Source organism: Cyclopterus lumpus, chromosome 22, assembly GCF_009769545.1.
Source record: "Cyclopterus lumpus isolate fCycLum1 chromosome 22, fCycLum1.pri, whole genome shotgun sequence".
NCBI classification, from domain to species: domain Eukaryota; kingdom Metazoa; phylum Chordata; class Actinopteri; order Perciformes; family Cyclopteridae; genus Cyclopterus; species Cyclopterus lumpus.
Window position 1 is genome coordinate 19,886,018 of NC_046987.1, and position 17,697 is coordinate 19,903,714.

Sequence of the window (17,697 nt, forward strand, 5' to 3'; positions counted from 1 at the left end):
CATACATATATACATACATACATAAATACATACTGTACATACATATATACATACTGTACATAAATACATACTGTACATACATATATACATACTGTACATACATATATACATACTGTACATACATACATATATACATACTGTACATACATATATACATACTGTACATACATACATAAATGCATACTGTACATACATATATACATACTGTACATAAATACATACTGTACATACATATATACATACTGTACATACATATATACATACTGTACATAAATACATACTGTACATACATATATACATACTGTACATACATATATACATACTGTACATACATACATATATACATACTGTACATACATATATACATACATACTGTACATACATATATACATACATATATATATACATACTGTACATACATATATACATACATACATACAGTTATGGGCTGTCACCAACTTTGCATCAGAGAGTGAAACAAACAAACTGTAAATGACGCAAAACAACACATTTGGAACCATGTATTTTTTTTATTATTACATTTTGGCCGATAGGTCCATGTAAACCTTCGGTCACATCGGATTTGTTTCACAAAATAAGAGAAAAAAGAATAAATTCAGGCAACCAACTATTGATTAGGCAGTATTGCTGATAACTGACACACGCTGTCGCTGGAACCTCTAAAGCCGCATTAAATGAAAAGCTCTTAAATGAAAACTCTGTTCGCCTCTCCTAAAATACTTTCTTCATATTCTTTAAAATAACCTTCTTTTAGCACACGACACAACAACCATGTTTTATCAAATAACACAATGTCCTTTTTCCACATTTGTTTCTTTGTACATTAGCACCAAATCTACACGAAATCTCACTCCTCCTGGCAACTTGTGAACAAGTTGCATTAATTACCGTTGCGAGTTTATTATTCTCCTTCTTTTTTCTTCTTCTTCTAAGTTTAACATAATTAAAAAAAACATGTTGAAGCAAAAGGTGAAGTACAAAATTACGGAAATCAGCAACACATAAGCACAATTTGTCGAAGCATATAATAATGTCAAGTCGTTTACTAATAAAATACACAGTGCAAGCAGCGTTCTTTTTTTCTTTTGCAAGTACAACATCAGTTCTATGTAAGTAGCGTTATTGCACACGAGCTCTATCTAAAGCAGCACTGGTTTCCAACAAGGCAAAGTACTGATGTAGCAGCGGCATAAACACCCAATGAAAACAACATGGAGGCAACCGAGTTTGAGATCAAAATGAGCGTTTATGCACATATTTTGTTGGTGGGGATGAGACCATTTTCTACCGTATTCCTGCATTTGGACTATTTGGCCCTAATAGACTCACTGTAGTCCATTACTCACACATTTGGAAATGAAAAAGTGAATATAGTTTACGATGGTAATCGCACCACTTCATAGAAGTATCATGAATAGAAAATATGCAAACCATGATAAACTGGGAGGGGGGGGCAACTCTTCCATGTAGCAGTTACAGAATCAATATATTCTTCTATTGCATGGTCAGCAATTTGAAAAATAATGAAGAGGACATTTACAAAAACTAAAGATTAAAAATAATTTCTTTTGAACAAACTAGATTTAGGTGAAGAATAAAAATACAAAATAAATGTATGTGGAGGAAAAAAAATAAAATAAATAAAACCTGATCATTTATATACCCAATTACTTAAAATAGTGCAGATCTGGCTCGGTGAAAACGCATTAGCAATTTTTTTTTGGACAGACGTATTTTCTTTATTTTGCTGTGTATACTTTTTCTCACAAACATAAATAAAAATATTAATTCGTTTGAAATACATTGAATTAGCCATCATTTTTAAGAGAGGGGAAGAAGTCTTTGGCTCCACACGCCACACTAAACCCTCCACACTGCTTAAAATCCATTCCAACATGTACCTTATTAGGTCGATTTTTTGTTTTACTTCACTATTTAACATCTGAATAATAAATAAAATTTAGTACATTCAACATCTGAACTAGAAATGATGGAATAACTGATGCAGGCTCCATCACCGCTGACCTATTCTGGTGTTGCCTTCGACCTGCATGTGCAAGACCATCTGGTATATTTAAAAAGAACGACCACAACACTGACACTTTCCCACACACTGGGGGTGCTGGACCATTGTGGCTTCTTATTTAATTAGTCTCCAACAACACAAAAAAAACTTTTTTCATTTCAGTCGTTGAGTCACGTTAGCTAAGGCGACAGCAAACGCCTGCACCGCTGAGAAAGGATACTGGAAATCCAGGATGTAGCCATTCCCATCAATTCGGCCAAACTGCATCACCTGAGACAGACAAAAAGCATGAACAACGAACAATTATCGTTGATCAAACTACCAGTTTTTTAAAACGTTAGAATACTTTCTAATAGGAAAAGCTGAAACCAATTAATATTTTATTTTGTATAGCCCAATATCACAAATTTTGTCTTCAGAGGGACAAAAATGGTTGCAATATTCTGTAAAATCATCAAAAACAGCAGTTCGCTAATGATTTCCGCGATAACTTATTAAGGATTTTCTTATTTTCTCATTACCTGTCTACCATCCAGCTCAATCTGAAAGTTCTTCGCCGACTCCTGCGTGACCCGTCCTCCGAAATCGAGCTGGTAGACCTGTGTGGCCTCGTTCCACAGCGGTTGTTTGTTGGCCATGACGTAGACGAACCCTTGGCTTCCCAAGCTGCGGTCCTCTCTTTCGTTCGCCTTGCGGCACTTTATCTCCTCCAGCTCGCTCGCCATGCGCAGGCTGCGCTTGTTCTTCCAGCTCTTCTTGCTGCTCTGGTTCTGGTTCATGAGCTCGTCGCCGCTGATGAACAGCTCCGGCTCGCTCTCCGAGCTGTCCTGGAACTCGTTGGTGGTCCGGCTCATCTTCTTGGTTTTATTGAGTTGCTCTCTCTGGCCCTTGGGCTGCTTCTTCCTTTCTCTGCTGCCGAGCCGCGGGCTGGAAATGAGAGCGTTGAAGTCGGAGAGCGCGCGGCCTTCCTTTCTCGATTTGCCCTCGGAGACGGTGGTCATGTTGGCCTCCTCGGCCCTGCTGTCCAGCCTCTTGCGGCTCTTCTTGTTGAAGCGCTCCGACTCCTGTGGCACGGGGCTGTCGTGCAGAGACGACGGCTCCAGGAAGTTGTTGGCCGACTCCGCATGCTCCTCCGTGGAACTTTTGGGCGGCGGTAGCTCGGTGGGTGGAGGAGGAGGCGGGAGAGGTGGTGGCGGCGGTGGCCCGGAAGGAGGTGGCGGCGAGAGGATCGGCTTCTCTAAAATCTGATGCGTTTTGGTCGGGAGGGGAGGTGCTGGAGGGTCTTGCATGGGGGGCGGGCAGGGGTAAGGGTTCCAGGGGTGGAGGCTGACGGGGTGCAGCTGGAGTCCGGCACATGAGCTGGCTCCCGGATACATCGGAGGGAGAGGGCAGCAGGCCAAGTTGGCGAGACTCGGAGGATAGCCTGGTGGCAAGACCACGTTGGGTTCCTGCTGAGAAAAGGGGACCGAGCCAACCACTTCACTTGGTGGAGGGTTCTGCAAGGTCTGAAGCGGAGGACCGCCGTGACCCACACCCGGGGGGAAAGGCGAGAGGGATATCTGGTAACCGGAGGGGAAAGTCAGAGTGCCCGTGGTCTGACTGGTCGGAGGTTTAGTCGTGAGGACGAACGGTAGCCGGGTCATGTCCAAGTGCTGGGCTTGACTGATGATGAGCGGAGGCGGTTTGTGAGGCCCCGGCGGAGGACCTAACATTGTTTGTTCTGGAGTGAGCCAGAACTCCTCGGCGGTGGAAGTGTCCCACTGGTAAGGCGGAGGGCGTTTAACCGTCAAACTGACATCGCCGAGAGTCAGCTGGCGCACGGCCTTCTCAAGGTGACACTGCTGGTTCAGGGTCTCATCTTCGGTAAAGGCGGAGTTGACGTACACCGTGCGGTCCCTGCTGTTGTCCACGGCGCTCAGCAGACTGTAAGACGACTGAGAGGCCATGGGCGAGGTGCTCTTGGAGTGCACGATGATGGTGCTGTGATGCGCCCCTTTCCCCGGCGGGAAGTCCTGCCTCACCACCGTGCCGCCTGCGATGCCGCTGCTCGTCGTCCCGCCGCCGCTCACGCTGACGCTGGTGCTGCTGCTGTGGCTGCTGCACTGTGTGCACGTGTACAACGCCGTGGGCACCCTCTGCTGGTAGGTGAGTGCCAGCGCGCTGTTCATTTTAGCCTTGGTGGGGAGGGTTCTCGAGCTCTCCATCATCTGTGGCACTTTGAGCCCCACGTCCCTGCGGTCACGACGGAGAGTGGCGTGAATCAGACTGCTATCGATTCTCTGGGGCGGAGGGAGTGTAGCAGTCGCTTGATTGGCCGGATCGGGGTAAGGAGGAGGGTCTCCGCTCGGTATTGAGTATCGAGGGACGGAGAGACGACTCAACGTCGCCGAGCTGTAGGGAAGCTGAATTTTCTTGTTCTCAGAGGATGTGACTTTGAGCGTGGCCGAGCCTCCGATGCCGTGGACGGCGTACGTGTTCTGGTTGCGAACAAGGCGCCTGCGCGGCCGGCAAACCTCCTCCACGTTGCCGCTGCTGTCGAAGGTCGTGATCCTCTCGTACCCCAGGGGTGTCGGGTACTGTAAAGAGACGGGGTGAAGCAAAAACTCCTCCTTCTTCTGGCACGGGTCCGGTGACAGGACGCTCGGGCTGTCACAGTTCGTGACAAGAGTTTGGGGCGCGGCGACGGCTGTAGACGTCGCCGCGGACGCCACGGTGCCCGGGTACGGAGGCGGAGGATTCACCTTCCGCATCTGAATCTCCATCGCTCCGTCCATTTCGATGAAGGGAGGTAAAGTCCGTGGCAGACTTGGCTTCAGAGTGTGCGCGTGCTCCCCCCTGAACCCGGGCTCCGTGGTGGGAGGCGGAGGCAGAAGGTGGATCTGGTGCAACGAAATGGTCGGATAGCCGGACGGAGGAGGGGGCAGCATCATCTGCATCTTCAGTTGCTGCTGCATCTGTTGGTGCTGCCGCTGCATCTGCTGATGCTGCTGCTGGATCTGCTGGTGCTGCTGCTGGAGCTGCTGCTGCTGCTGCCTCATCTCCTGGATCTGCTGGCGGATCTGCTGCTGCTGCTGCTGCATCTGCTGCTGCTGCTGCTGCATCTGCTCGTGCTGCAGCTGCATCTGCTGCTGCTGCTGCTGAATCTGCTGCTGGTGATGAAGCTGTTGGTGCGTCGGGTTCTGTTGCAGCTGTTGGTGTTGCTGAACCTGGTGTTGCTGATGCTGCTGCTGCTGCTGTTGGTGCAGCGTCTGCAGCTGCTGCAGCTGCTGCTGCTGCTGCTGCAGCTGTTGGTGCTGCTGCTGCAGCTGTTGCTGCTGCAACTGCTGCTGCTGTATTTGCTGCTGCTGCTGCTGTAGTTGCTGCTGTTGCTGCTGCGCTTGGGACTGATGGTGGTGCTGCTGCTGCTGTTGATGATGATGCATTTTCTGCTGCTGCGTCTGCATCTGCTGCGTCTGCATCTGCTGCGTCTGCATCTGCTGCGTCTGCATCTGCTGCGTCTGCATCTGCTGCGTCTGCATCTGCTGCGTCTGCTGCGTCTGCATCTGCTGCGACTGCATCTGCTGCGACTGCATCTGCTGCGACTGCTTGGACGGCAGTTGGCGAGGCTGCTGCGAATGGGGGCGCTGCGGCGGGAGGTGGTGAGGCGGCGGAGGCGGAGGAAGAGTACCAGGAAGAAGAGGACCCATCTCCAGCCCGTTGAAGATCACTTGACCGGGGTTCGAGTATCTAGCCGGCACTGGATACGGTGATGGAACTGCATCCTGCCCGTGATCCGTGACGGGGACAGAAGCTGCGGCTGCGGCTGCTGCTGCTGCTGCGGCGGCTGCGGCTGCTGCTGCAGCGGTGGTTGTCGGGTTGGTCAGGACATCGAGCTGAATGTTCTGATTGGCCAGAAGAGACTGAACCAGGCCGATGCTCTGAGTTGGAGACATTGCCTGAGCCGGGCTGTGGATGGGCGCGATGGGGATGTTGACTGTACAGGAAGGGTTGTCTCCTGCCACTCCGGATGGGCCCATCACTTTACAGAAAAACACAAAGGAGAGCTGCGTTAGCGACTTTTAGCACACAAATATGTCACATATATTTTGCTTAACCCTCATTCACACCTGGTAAGTCATCCTCATCCTCACTGAACACGTTGGTGTTGAAAACAGGAAGGCTCATGAAGTCATGGGAAATCTTTCGCACTTCTGGAAGGTAGATTGTCATCTGTCTTGGTTGTAGGTGAAGCAAACTTGTCTTATAGATGACTGAAACATAAAAAGTGATGGTGAGGGTTAAATTCATCACAATGCGTCAATGGGATTTGTATGCTGTGTCTTTTGTGACATTTACCTGCACCGAGGTTGGCCGGGAGAAAAGAAGCAAGTCCAACGATTTTGAATTTTGTCCCCCAAATGTTGGATGTGACTTGAGCAAGGTAGTTGTGCTTTGAAGCAGAATAAATTAAAAGACAGTTATTGTAGTGAGAGAAAGAAAAAGTATCTGTTCTTTTGTGCAAATATATATCGATTTTCTTTCCCCAGATTCATCTAGATCATGAATTATTATGCAGCTTCTCACCTCGGTGATCCCGTCCATAGAAAACTCTCGACGCGTCAGACTGGGAGACCGAACTGGAGGCTTCTTTGTTGGTAACCGCGGCGACCGCTGGCCTTCCTGATTGAAGCGTGAGAGTTTGGGCGATTTTCTCGATTCCAAGTTCATCCTTTGAAACAAAGGTGGGGAAGGTACGCACAGCTGTCAATCATCTTTTTTCCCCTTGAAATATGGTTCAGTTAATGTTACCGATGACGACTCAACCAGCATGATGAAAGAGCACGGCTAATGAAACACCTGAAAACGCTCTGTGGTTCATGTCGGTGTAATGTGGAAGATATTAAAAGCTTATGTAAGATTGACGTGTGGGGTTTTGTTGACCTGTTTCCTCGAGATAACTTTGGTGACTTCTTGCCGACCCACTCGTCGCTCAACTCAATGTCACTGGAGTCGGAGCAGTTGCAGCTGTCAGTGTATGAGATCATGGGGTTCACGCACACCTCATCTGGAAGAAAGAAACCGCAGAGTATGAGTTTGAACTGCAGGCCTCGTGCATACCGACGTCAGAATAAAACAAAGTAAGTAAATAAGCACTCCCACGGGCTAAATGTGACCCCGGTGCTGCCAGGTCACGGTCCAGGCTATTCCTGTATCGAGCCCTCAGGCCGCGTTACATCAGAGAAGAACAGTCATGCTCTTGTTCTTACGCAAAGTGAATTTGCATGATTATGCACACTTGTTTCAAAATGGACCACATTTGAAGAAGAAAAAAGAAGATGAACCAGGCTCAGATTTCATATCAAAATAACAAGGAACAAAAATGTGACCTTTGACCTCTGAGCAAGTCTGCTACCATTGAGAGTGTCGCAAGTATTATTTTTTTTTGCTTCATTCATCAGTAATTGAAAAGTTCATTGTTAATTTTGACCTCTTTAAATATTCTTAGTGCTTTCTTGCTAATAGTTTGATGAGAAGACCAACACCACTCTCATGTTTGACCGTTGAATATAAAACTATATATATATATATATATATATATATATATATATATATATATATATATATAGCAGCTAGCCAAAAGACTGGAAGCAGCCAGTAAAAAAATAAAAATACATTTCCAAGTTAATATCCTGTGTGCTGTCTGTCAATATGTCAAAAAATACCACCATGTTGTTATTTCATAACATTTAAGGACGTGTTTTCATCATTAAACAAAGCCAAGCTAGCTGTTTCCCTTAGCATACAGACACGAGCGGTATCAATCTTTTCATTTAACTCTCGACAAGAAAGCACATTTCACTAAATGTAATTTATAGAATTGTATTTTATTTTCTAACCCAACCCTAGTGCTATCCAGCCATGAAGATAGTTTTAGCTCTACGAACTGAAATACTTTGAAATACTGCCGTGTATTTTGTGGTTTCTCTGGATAATCCTCAGACCTCACTGAAATCACAGTTTACTGGAACTACAAAAAAAAAAAATATATATAGTCCCCAAGAAAAGTCTCTGTAAGGTCGAAGCCCACCTGCTTTGCTGTCCATCTTTGGATCCATGATGACGAACTCAGGCCGTAATTTACTGATGCGCCTCCCTTTGAGGATGGGCACCAGTCCTCCTAAATACTCGAGGTACAGAGTGTAGCAGGGTCCGCCCGTCTCGGGGCTGTCCTCCGCCCGCTTCATGGTGCAGTGGAGCCTCTCATTCCCAGCCGTGGGATAGCTGACAAAGTCACGGATGTTGTTGGGGTCGGGGATGGGGGGCTAGAACAAAGAGAGGAAAGAGCTGTAGGATTGCTGGGCCCTTCAAATGAAAAAACACGGTCTCGGGTCAGCAGTTTTTATTTTGGCTCAGTTTTGATAAGAAGCACAGCAACGATTAACCGGAGATGAAGGCACCTTGATGGTGGGTATGAAAGCGGTGGTGACGTAAGAGCAGAGCAGCGAGGGCATGTTCAGCTTCCCCACGTCTTTCTCCTCTCGCAGGGCGCTGGCGATGCCCTGCTGGCACAAGAGCTGGAGGCTGGCCACCCTGTGCTCCACGCGCACCACGTACAGCGCTGGTCCACATGCAAGGAACAGACGGGAGTCTCTGTGACCCCAACAGATGGTGGTGATGGGTCTCTGGAGAAAAACAAACAGATGTCACAATAAAAGTATTCCTATAGTAATGTTTCTGGCCAAATCCTCCTCAAATTGAATAATCAATAAGTAAAATGTAATCTCATCTAATCGATTGATACTGGTTCATCTGTTAATCCTGTCTTTCAAACTTCCGACCCTCAAAATAACAACGTGTGTATGCATAGTGTACATAATTATATTCAGCACTAATTCTGCAACTTACTGTAGCAAAATCTAAACAAACATCTACAATGTCTTTTTATATGTATCTTGTTATTTGTATATTACATACGAGAGCGTACATTCCACGTACGTGCACACATACATAGCCAATAAAGCTGATTCCGATCTAAAGGCCTAAACATCTACCACATCCCTTTCCCTTCATACAGGACGAACCTGTGCCGGCGTCTCCAAAGTGTAGATGTGCTCTCCTTGGACATTGTAGAACTTAACAAGGGCGTTCCTCGTGACGGAGTCCAGGGGGAGCCCGTGTCTCTCCATGCCGGCCACGGCCAGGAGGTCTCCCTGGGAGCACCACTGGGCCTCAACATCTGTGGAGCACAACAAAAAAGAAGAAACTTCTGCGCTACCGGGCATTTTAATCAACACAACTGATGTGGACAACATGTATTTCTATACCTTTCAGCCCCGAGCGGATCACGGCGGGAGAGAGGTCGTCGTAGTTATTCATTAAGCTGATATCTCCCGATAAGAAGGTGACTGTCAACAAAGGCTTGACTCTCCGCACTTGGAACAACAAAAGAAAGGGACCGCGTGTTAGTTTCTCCACCACACGAGGTAACGTCACGCTCTGGACGTGTCCGTACCTAAAGGCAGAACATTGTCATCGGAGTCTGCGTCGCTCTCTGTGCTGTCCTCGACCAGGAAGTCGGGGCAGTTCCAGGACATGCTCACGATCCCGTCGGACTCGTGCAACAGGACGTGGGCGAGCATTCGTCCGTGACAGTCCATCACTATCACCTGACCATCTGCTGTGCCGAACAAGACCTGATAGGGAGGGGGGGGGGGGGGGGGGGGGGGGGGGGGGGGGGGGCATCGTACGTTAAACTTGAAGAGATGGACCCGATGAAAAAATGCTCCGGAGCATCAAATTCTAGGTCGAGGAGTGCTGCAAGAAAGCCCTTTTTATATAAGTCGTTTTTATCTTGTATTTGAAGCGTTTAAAGTGTAATTTTTCCTATTTAAGATGACTCTTCTCCTGTTTCTTTACGACAGACATGCAGATGAAATCATACAAAATGCCATTCGTACACGTTCCGACCAGGAAATGTGTACCTGCTGATCATCAGGCGTCCAGATGCCACAGCTGATTTGACTCTCCAGGTTAATCTCTGAGGACCAGTGTCTCTGTCCGCTGACCGAGCCGACTAACACGAAGCCGTCCCGGTATGCGATGAGGGCTTGAGTGCCGTCATGTGACCAAGTGAAGTCACTCACCTGGACGGAAGAGATGTTCACCTTCAAGCTATATTTGTGTGTGTATACAGGACACTGCCAGCAAAAATAGCATCAATCGGAGGTTTATTTGTGTCATTGAGTGCATGACAGTTGTCTTATAGGATGATTTGTTAGCGTATTTAGCAGGAGAATACATCGCATGTGAATGTGATAGAAGAAAAAAAGTGTGTACCTGGGCTCCTCTGTCGTTCACCAACTCTACAGACCATCGTCCTTCATACTGGATCCATACAAAAATACCTCCTTCCATATCGCAGGTGGCCAGCTTCTGAAAGGGTTCATTCCAACGCACCAGGACAACCTGCAAAAAATAAATACAAATTAAATACTGTTACTATTTTTTCTCAAACCCAGGTGGCTTTCTGAGGAACATTCGTGATTCATATAGAGCACATTGCTAAAAATGTCATCTCAAAGTCCGCTGCAGCTGGAAAGGAAGGCGTTCCTGAGGTATCACAGGTAATCGTACAGACGCGAGGTCGTGGTGGCCTTGACCCTTGAACTTTGAACACCAAATAACAATCGAACCATCCGTGCGTCCATGTGGACGCGTGTGCCGAATTAGAAGAAATTCCCTCAAGGCGTTTCTGAGATATCACTTCCTCGAGAATGGGACGGACAAACTGCAGAGGCATTAAAATATGCATTTTACAAAGCGCGTGCCAAGACATAGATAATTACATCTACATCTGCTCTTTCTTTTTACATATCTTATTTTTCTCTCATCTGATTTACATTGCAACGGAACTCAAAAATCAATTTGCGATTACACTGCCTATAACTCTCTAGATTACTATATTTCAATATCGTATGCGTGTTTATTTTGTCTTCTTATGGTCATGCGCTATTTTTCTACTTTACTATGTGCATTTAAGAGTTGTAATTGTTGGCTTCATTTCCTATTTTACCTCTTTTTTATATTATTATACTATCTTTTGTACAATATTTATATTATTTATATGCAAAAGTGATATATATTCTCGCACTCTTTGCTGCTGCAACAACCACATTCTCCAGAGGAGATTGTGAAAGCTGCGTCTCATAATGTCATATTGTCAAAGACGGGAAAACATTGTTGTTAATATGAGGACGAAGGATTATGTTAGACATATATAATGTTTAAAAAGTATTAAAAACATTTTAAAACATTGAAAACAGTGGAGACCAGACCTCGCTGTTGTGTCCTCGCAGATTGAAATTGATTCTCTGGGGCGTGCTCCGGTCCCTCCTGCAGTGACTCGATGTAAACGTCACCCCGACGACCCCTCTCCCGTTGCCCGTGGCGAGCCAGCCCTCCTCGTAGTACCGCCTCCGGCACACCGGCTTGTCCTTCTCGCTCTTGGGCACCCGGCCCTTCCACGAGAGGCAGAGGATGTTGGAGTCGCTGCAGAGGATGGGACCGTGTTCCACGGCGGCCAACATCCCTACTGAGTGACCGGGCTGGTAGAGAGAAGCACAGGAAATACATCACTTTTTATTATGAAAACCAGATAAGACAAAATATACTTTAAAAAACTGGCTCATGTTGATGTTCGGGACATTTTGGGATGGACACTGTTGGATGGATGGATGGAGACTGGCCCTACTCCCCGGGCCAGTCTCCATCCATCAGTAGACCTCTGACTTTCCGTACTTTCCCCATCCCCCATCTACACACCTGTTCCCATCCTGCCTCACCTGCATCTCATTCCCTCGTCGGCCTCTCAGCTCTGCCCAGTTCCATTCGCTCTCTGACAGATCATTAAAATTGTCACTTGCTTTGCACTTTCAAGCCACCAGTACCTTCCCGTAAACATATATATACTCTTGCCTCAACAATAAATCATCCTGCTTCCTTCCTTCTGGTGTCTCCATCTGATGAGGAAGATGCATTTTTTGTTGTTGTTAAAGGCCTCGGCTACTAAATGGGCTGTGGTGAGATTATTCTTCCACTTACTGTCACGATGTTTTAGTGCACATGGATAAGAAGTTCTGAAATATGCTCATAATAAATTGACATCTTTCTAGCTGGGCGAACTCTGATACAACAGATTGTAAAAAACCCTCTGAGGCAAATTTGTGATTTGTGATTTTGGGCTATACAAAATAAATTGAATTGAATTGAAAAGGTCCAGAACAGCCACCAAATGGACCTTCTGGTGGGATTGTTCTGGGTGGATTTAACATTAAAATGAAGCTGCCTAAAAGATACAAAAAAGTTGCATCCACCAATATCTTTATATATGTAAAATAAATACCTATTCAGATACTAATGGGCGTCACCTTATAATGTGACGCAACCGAGGGTCTGAGATGTTCCATCGTTTGGGTGAACAGACCTCGCTTCAGTGAATCACTAAATGTGCCCTTATACTAGTAAAGTCACCATGGCTGCCACTCAAAGTGTCGTGGCTGTTGTTCTATTATTCACTGTGGAGCCGCTCCAGGACTTGTCCCTCGATGACATCATCACTACAATCTGTCTTTTGTTTGTACAGATTATCCCAAACTAAAAGTGTTACATAAGAACCATGTCAATTCTACTTTAAGGCAGATTTTTTTTCATTTAATTATGGCTGAGTGCATTTATTTCCAACCTTGTCCAAACAAAATGTTCTGAAGGACTCGTGCGTTGAAGCAGAACATTTCCCATTAAAAGCGTTGCCATTTTATTTCTTCATATAATCTTATTCAAATGTCTGACAGTATTATCTGTATTATTGTTTCACCTCTTCGTTGTGTTTAAGTGCAATAGCGAAACCCAGGACTCCGTTGTTTTTGGCCATAAAATACATCAATCATGTCGTGTTACACCTTTCACAAAAATGAGTCTGACTTAAATGATATTATTTACAATTTTTAAAAAAATGTCAAACACGTTTGGCTGCACCGACTGGCATAATATGAACAAAAAAAATTAATCTTAAATTCAACATACCTCATAGTTCCTGGACATGTTGAGTTAAAAATCCTCCATAGACAGTGTCCATATTTCCATTCAGATGATGCATTGAAGGGTAACGCTCTGCTCTGCTCCCGGTGCTCACAATACAATAGATGGGGAAGTCAAAGGCATCGTGCAGCCAGATGTTGTCCCAGCTCTATTAATGTAAATTAAAAACATCTGTGCACTTCAGAGTCTGACATGAAATGAGGCTTCTTCGATGCCAGTGGCCCTCCCCACGTCTTCCATGGTGTAATCCTGTCAGAAAGAGAAGGGAGAAAAAAAAAACACCATTTATTCAACAAACGGTGACAATCCAAGTGACAGAGAGGTGGTTCTTGCTTAAAAATAGCCGCGCTGTCATTCAGTGCATCAACCTTGAGATCCACCGTTTTTCCCCCTCAGTCTCTATGCAACGGCAACACTGCATTGGAGACCAGGGCACTCGCAGTCTCCATGGGTACTGAGGCTGTCCGTTGCTGCTCTCTACACGTCAAACACAGAGCAGCCTATAGGCAACTCCTATATTTATCGTTTTTGACACGAAAAGAACCGTCAACGCATTATAATGAAAATACTAAGGATGCATAACATTTCAATCAAACAACGGTTTAAAAAAATTTAAAAAAAATGTTTGCCTCTTGCTTTTGAAGAATGAAGATTCCCAGCATCCAATTTTTTTTTTTTTTTAAAAAGTCGAAGTTAAAGAGCCAATCATTTCCTCTGTGAAGGTTTTTTTTTCATTATTACTACATTATTATTACATCAATTGCATTTCCCATTCAAAGGCGTCCCGGAGCCCATCTGACCGCATGCAGCAGTCTGAATGAGCCACTGCTGATGAGGACCAATGAAGCTGTGGAAGGGGGTGGAGGGGTGGGGGGGGGGGGGGGGGATCAATAAGTGCATTAATCAGAAGAGGGTGCACGGACAGACGTGATGCAGTTGGACGGTACCGTACCTGACGCCGCTGGAGCGAGCAGTCCATCCAGAGGCGGGCGGCGCACAGTGCGGTCGTGTTGCCAGGCTGGCGCACTTTGGGGTTGTGGCTTTAAAAAAAAAAAAAAAAAAAAAAAAAAAAAACGGGTTGCCATGAGGCGGAAAGCACGGAAAATAGACCCCCCGAACTTCTAATTAAACACTGCACCAACACAAGGCAACACGCCTCTGGAGAATCACCGAGGGCAGCCGCGTGCGGTTTAACCACACTGTGCTGCATTGTGACGTGGAGCCCCGGTCCACGCGCCACCACAAGCCGAACTACACGTATTCCTGCTCATCGGAAAAAAAAGGGGGTTTCTTTCAAAATGGCAACCTGGCAAGGCGCACCCCATCTGTGTAATGTAAGTTGTAGTGGCATTCTAGACACGAGACCTCTGTGTGATGAATGTGCTCGTGACTGACCGTCCTTCCTGCCACCATGTTAAGTTTTTATTAATTAATAACTTTCCTCTATTTCCAAAGCAGCCTATGATATGAATAAACTGATTCTATTGTTTTATTGATGCACAAAAAGCACAAGCATTGACTGGAATCAAATCCATATTACATCTTTATTGTGATATTAGATAATATATAACCATCTCTATAGCACACAGTGTTCCCCTCAAACGTGACTCATGCATATAGTCATGTTCTTCAATGATTAGTCTATTAATTGATTAATCACCTGAGTCATTTTTTACATCTTCTCCATTTGCTACTTGCGTTATTTTATATCATTGTAAATTAAATACTTTTTGTTGTGGAATTTTTGCTACTAAACAAGACATTTGGAGAAGTTACTCTGGGCTCTCAATGAGAGAACACAACTAATTGATTAATCGAGGAACTAACATCAGTTGCCCCCCTCATCTATATATCTCCACACTGCGGTGGGACTTGATGTGTGAAGCATCTCATTCAGTGATGAGATGGTCTGATAAAGGTCAGAAGGTCCCGTGTAATCCGCAGGATGTTCTCCGTGTGTCTTGTTTTATGACGAGAGGTTCAAGTGCAGGTCTCTTCAAAAGCATGGATGACACTGTCGTATGCAGGAGGGGGGGTCTGCGAGGGCAGGAAGCCTTTAAGCCCGTTGCCGCCCAACCAGAAGGAGTGTCTCTTGTTCGGTACAAGAGCCGCCGAATCCGACGAGAGTGAAGCCGCCGGGTCCTCGGGCACGTCGATCAGAGTGTCCTCTGCCATCTCCAGGCCAGCCCTGCTCCTCTTGGGCACCGGGCGGAAGGTGGAGCTCTCCACGCCGGGCTTACTCCCCAGAGGGCCCACGGGCTCCAGAGAGGGCTGCCTGTAGACGCTCAGGAAGGTGCTTCTGTAGAGGCCCAGCTGGTTGCCGGGGGCTGTTTGGGAAGTGCCGGGCCTCTTCTTGGAGCGCCCGGTGATCCTGGCGGTGGCCTGGCGCCGGGACGCCCAGGTCAACAGGACGTAGACCAGAGCGCCGAGCAGCAGGCCCACCAGCACAGACAAACAGAAGGCTAGGATCATATCGCCTGGGGGGAAAAAAGAACATTAAAATCAACGCAGTGTCAGAAAAGTGGAAATACTGCCATGAATGTTTCATAGAGTGTGAGGCCGGATGCATTGTGTTGTTCTTAATATGAGGAGGGGGGGGGGGGATTATTTCCCCAGATGCATTTCAAGTTAGAAATAGAATCTTATTAGCATCGACACACAGTATGCCTCCTCTGTGCCAGAATGTTTTTGTTCTTTATATTGATTTGCTATTGCTGGACACTGCTATACTGGGCATAACTGAGTGTTATATAAAATCTTACATCACATCTGCGTGTGGGCTCACTTGGTGTACGCTATCATTTGTGTTGAAGCACAAACTGAACAAAAATACAGTAACTCCACTTGATTGTCACATTCTTCCTGAAATAATACCATAAATGGATACTGAAAAGGCACGTCTATGCACCTCTCCACAACGAGGCCACTCAAATTGCTTTATATGAGACATTAACAGGCATTAATAACATGAGACGTGAGGAGACAAAAAACAAGATATGCATGAATAGGAATTTTAAATAATTAAATTAAATAGAGGCCACAAAATATAGCTAAATGGAGTTAAACAGGATAACATGGTAGGCTGCAGTTACAGTGCAAAGACGGACATTTTACTTAATAAAACTGATTTTCTTTTAATGCGAAAATATAACTTTTTGTATCGATTGAAAAACTGCCACGTCTGCATTTTACAATACAACATGCTTCTCTTACATATAGTTGGTTTTGGGCTACGACTCAGATCTTCAAAAGAAACAAACACACTCATATATACACTCACCAACATTAAATGATTTTAGTATTTCCAGAAAGGGATGTGTTTCATTGCGTGCCATAATTCCACCATAAGCTGGTGTTAGATTCCACACCGACCGACTCTTAAGCTTTTTTGTCTTTTTCCAAGACGAGCGTTTTGCTCCTTTGTGTTTTCTCTCTCCCTCTCCAGTGTTTGGAGGAAACTTTGCAGTCATGCTTCCTTCCCGTTCTGGCTTTAAAATTAGCAAGTGCCTTGCTTATCTGCGTGGGACACAACACATGGGGAAACGGGGTCGTTTCCTTTTGCATCATTTCCTCCAGATCAATACGGTTCAATTCCACAAAATGCCCACTAAACCTGCCATGAAACCTCTTTATAGTTGTTTTATTTGCATAGCATTATGGGTATAGTGCAGTAGTATGCAATAAGTTACTGTTAACACATTGGTGTAGGCTATGGTTATGAATGTGGTGTGAATGGTTCATCATGGGCTCTTTATGTTTATACATTTTAAAGATGCTATATATGAGATTGGAAGCAAATCTGTTCCCTGCTCTGACATGCTCTTCCAACAATCTTATTAGCACACATACATTAACAATTTATATTAACCAACATTTAAAAAATAAAAATATATAATTTAATAAAAATATAATTATATATAATAATATATATTATATATAATAATAATATATAATATAAAAATAAATAAATATATAATTATATATAATTAATATATAATATAATAATAAGATATCATTAAAAAATATATAATTATTGTCACAGTTTCATAAAATGCACTGACAACCTATTTATAATCTATTTGTGATTTTGAGGGTTTATGATGGAAAAATAAGATACATTGAAATGACTTATGTGATTGTAGGAAATGGTAAAGACATATACTCCCTGAATAATATTCTCTTTTTGGGGCTAAAATATAGTTTTTCTTATCAGCTCCATATTCCAATGATTATTTGTTAAATTGAAGTCTGATGAAGGTAAAGTAGTATGTGTGCTAAGTTATTTTTTTAAGTTAAGTCAGTTAAATACACTCAGGGAGGCTCTTTTTTAACAACTGTTCACAGTCTCTGCAAAGTGATTGTTTCACTGTGCTTAAATTAATGGAAAGCACTAATTTGTAGATTCAAAATGTAAATCCCCATAAAACTAAAATGATGCTGGATAAGCTGAACCACGAACATCCAGCCGTCCACCAGAGAGTCAGCCGGATATCGAGCTCTCCGTCTCTGTGGGGATTTCCTTCAATTGTTGCCCTGTCCCCGCTCCACTTGTGTCCTCAGAGCCCTGACTCGCT

The 17,697-nt window shown here is 44.9% G+C and overlaps 2 protein-coding genes across 2 annotated transcripts; both read right to left on the bottom strand.

The window, feature by feature from the left end:
• Window positions 1-515: 515 nt before the first annotated feature.
• tulp4b (TUB like protein 4b) lies at window positions 516-14,174 on the bottom strand. Its single transcript, XM_034563551.1, has 17 exons — window positions 14,076-14,174; window positions 13,109-13,372; window positions 11,362-11,631; window positions 10,364-10,492; window positions 10,009-10,170; window positions 9,553-9,720; window positions 9,352-9,496; window positions 9,109-9,263; window positions 8,485-8,709; window positions 8,115-8,349; window positions 6,968-7,091; window positions 6,611-6,755; window positions 6,383-6,476; window positions 6,154-6,297; window positions 5,425-6,065; window positions 2,569-5,043; window positions 516-2,317 (listed from the first exon to the last, which is right to left on the bottom strand). The coding sequence occupies exons 2-17, from the start codon at window positions 13,124-13,126 to the stop codon at window positions 2,201-2,203; spliced, it is 5,247 nt and encodes a 1,748-aa protein (XP_034419442.1). The 5' UTR covers window positions 13,127-13,372; window positions 14,076-14,174; the 3' UTR covers window positions 516-2,200.
• Window positions 14,175-14,648: 474 nt separating this feature from the next.
• myct1b (myc target 1b) lies at window positions 14,649-16,624 on the bottom strand. Its single transcript, XM_034563582.1, has 2 exons — window positions 16,404-16,624; window positions 14,649-15,600 (listed from the first exon to the last, which is right to left on the bottom strand). The coding sequence occupies exons 1-2, from the start codon at window positions 16,591-16,593 to the stop codon at window positions 15,104-15,106; spliced, it is 687 nt and encodes a 228-aa protein (XP_034419473.1). The 5' UTR covers window positions 16,594-16,624; the 3' UTR covers window positions 14,649-15,103.
• Window positions 16,625-17,697: the final 1,073 nt, after the last annotated feature.

Bases quoted from the DNA above. Each gene is read 5' to 3' on its own strand.
- tulp4b (XM_034563551.1), bottom strand. The intron at 8,710-9,108 runs GTTCGTCCTGTA...GTTTTTCTCCAG, and splicing joins CTTTGGAGACGCCGGCACAG to AGACCCATCACCACCATCTG. The intron at 6,066-6,153 runs GTGTGAATGAGG...TTTTCTGTAAAG, and splicing joins GGATGAGGATGACTTACCAG to TGATGGGCCCATCCGGAGTG.
- myct1b (XM_034563582.1), bottom strand. From the start codon at position 16,593: ATGACTGCAAAGTTTCCTCCAAACACTGGAGAGGGAGAGAGAAAACAC. The intron at 15,601-16,403 runs GTGAGTGTATAT...TTTTCCCCCCAG, and splicing joins ACTAAAATCATTTAATGTTG to GCGATATGATCCTAGCCTTC.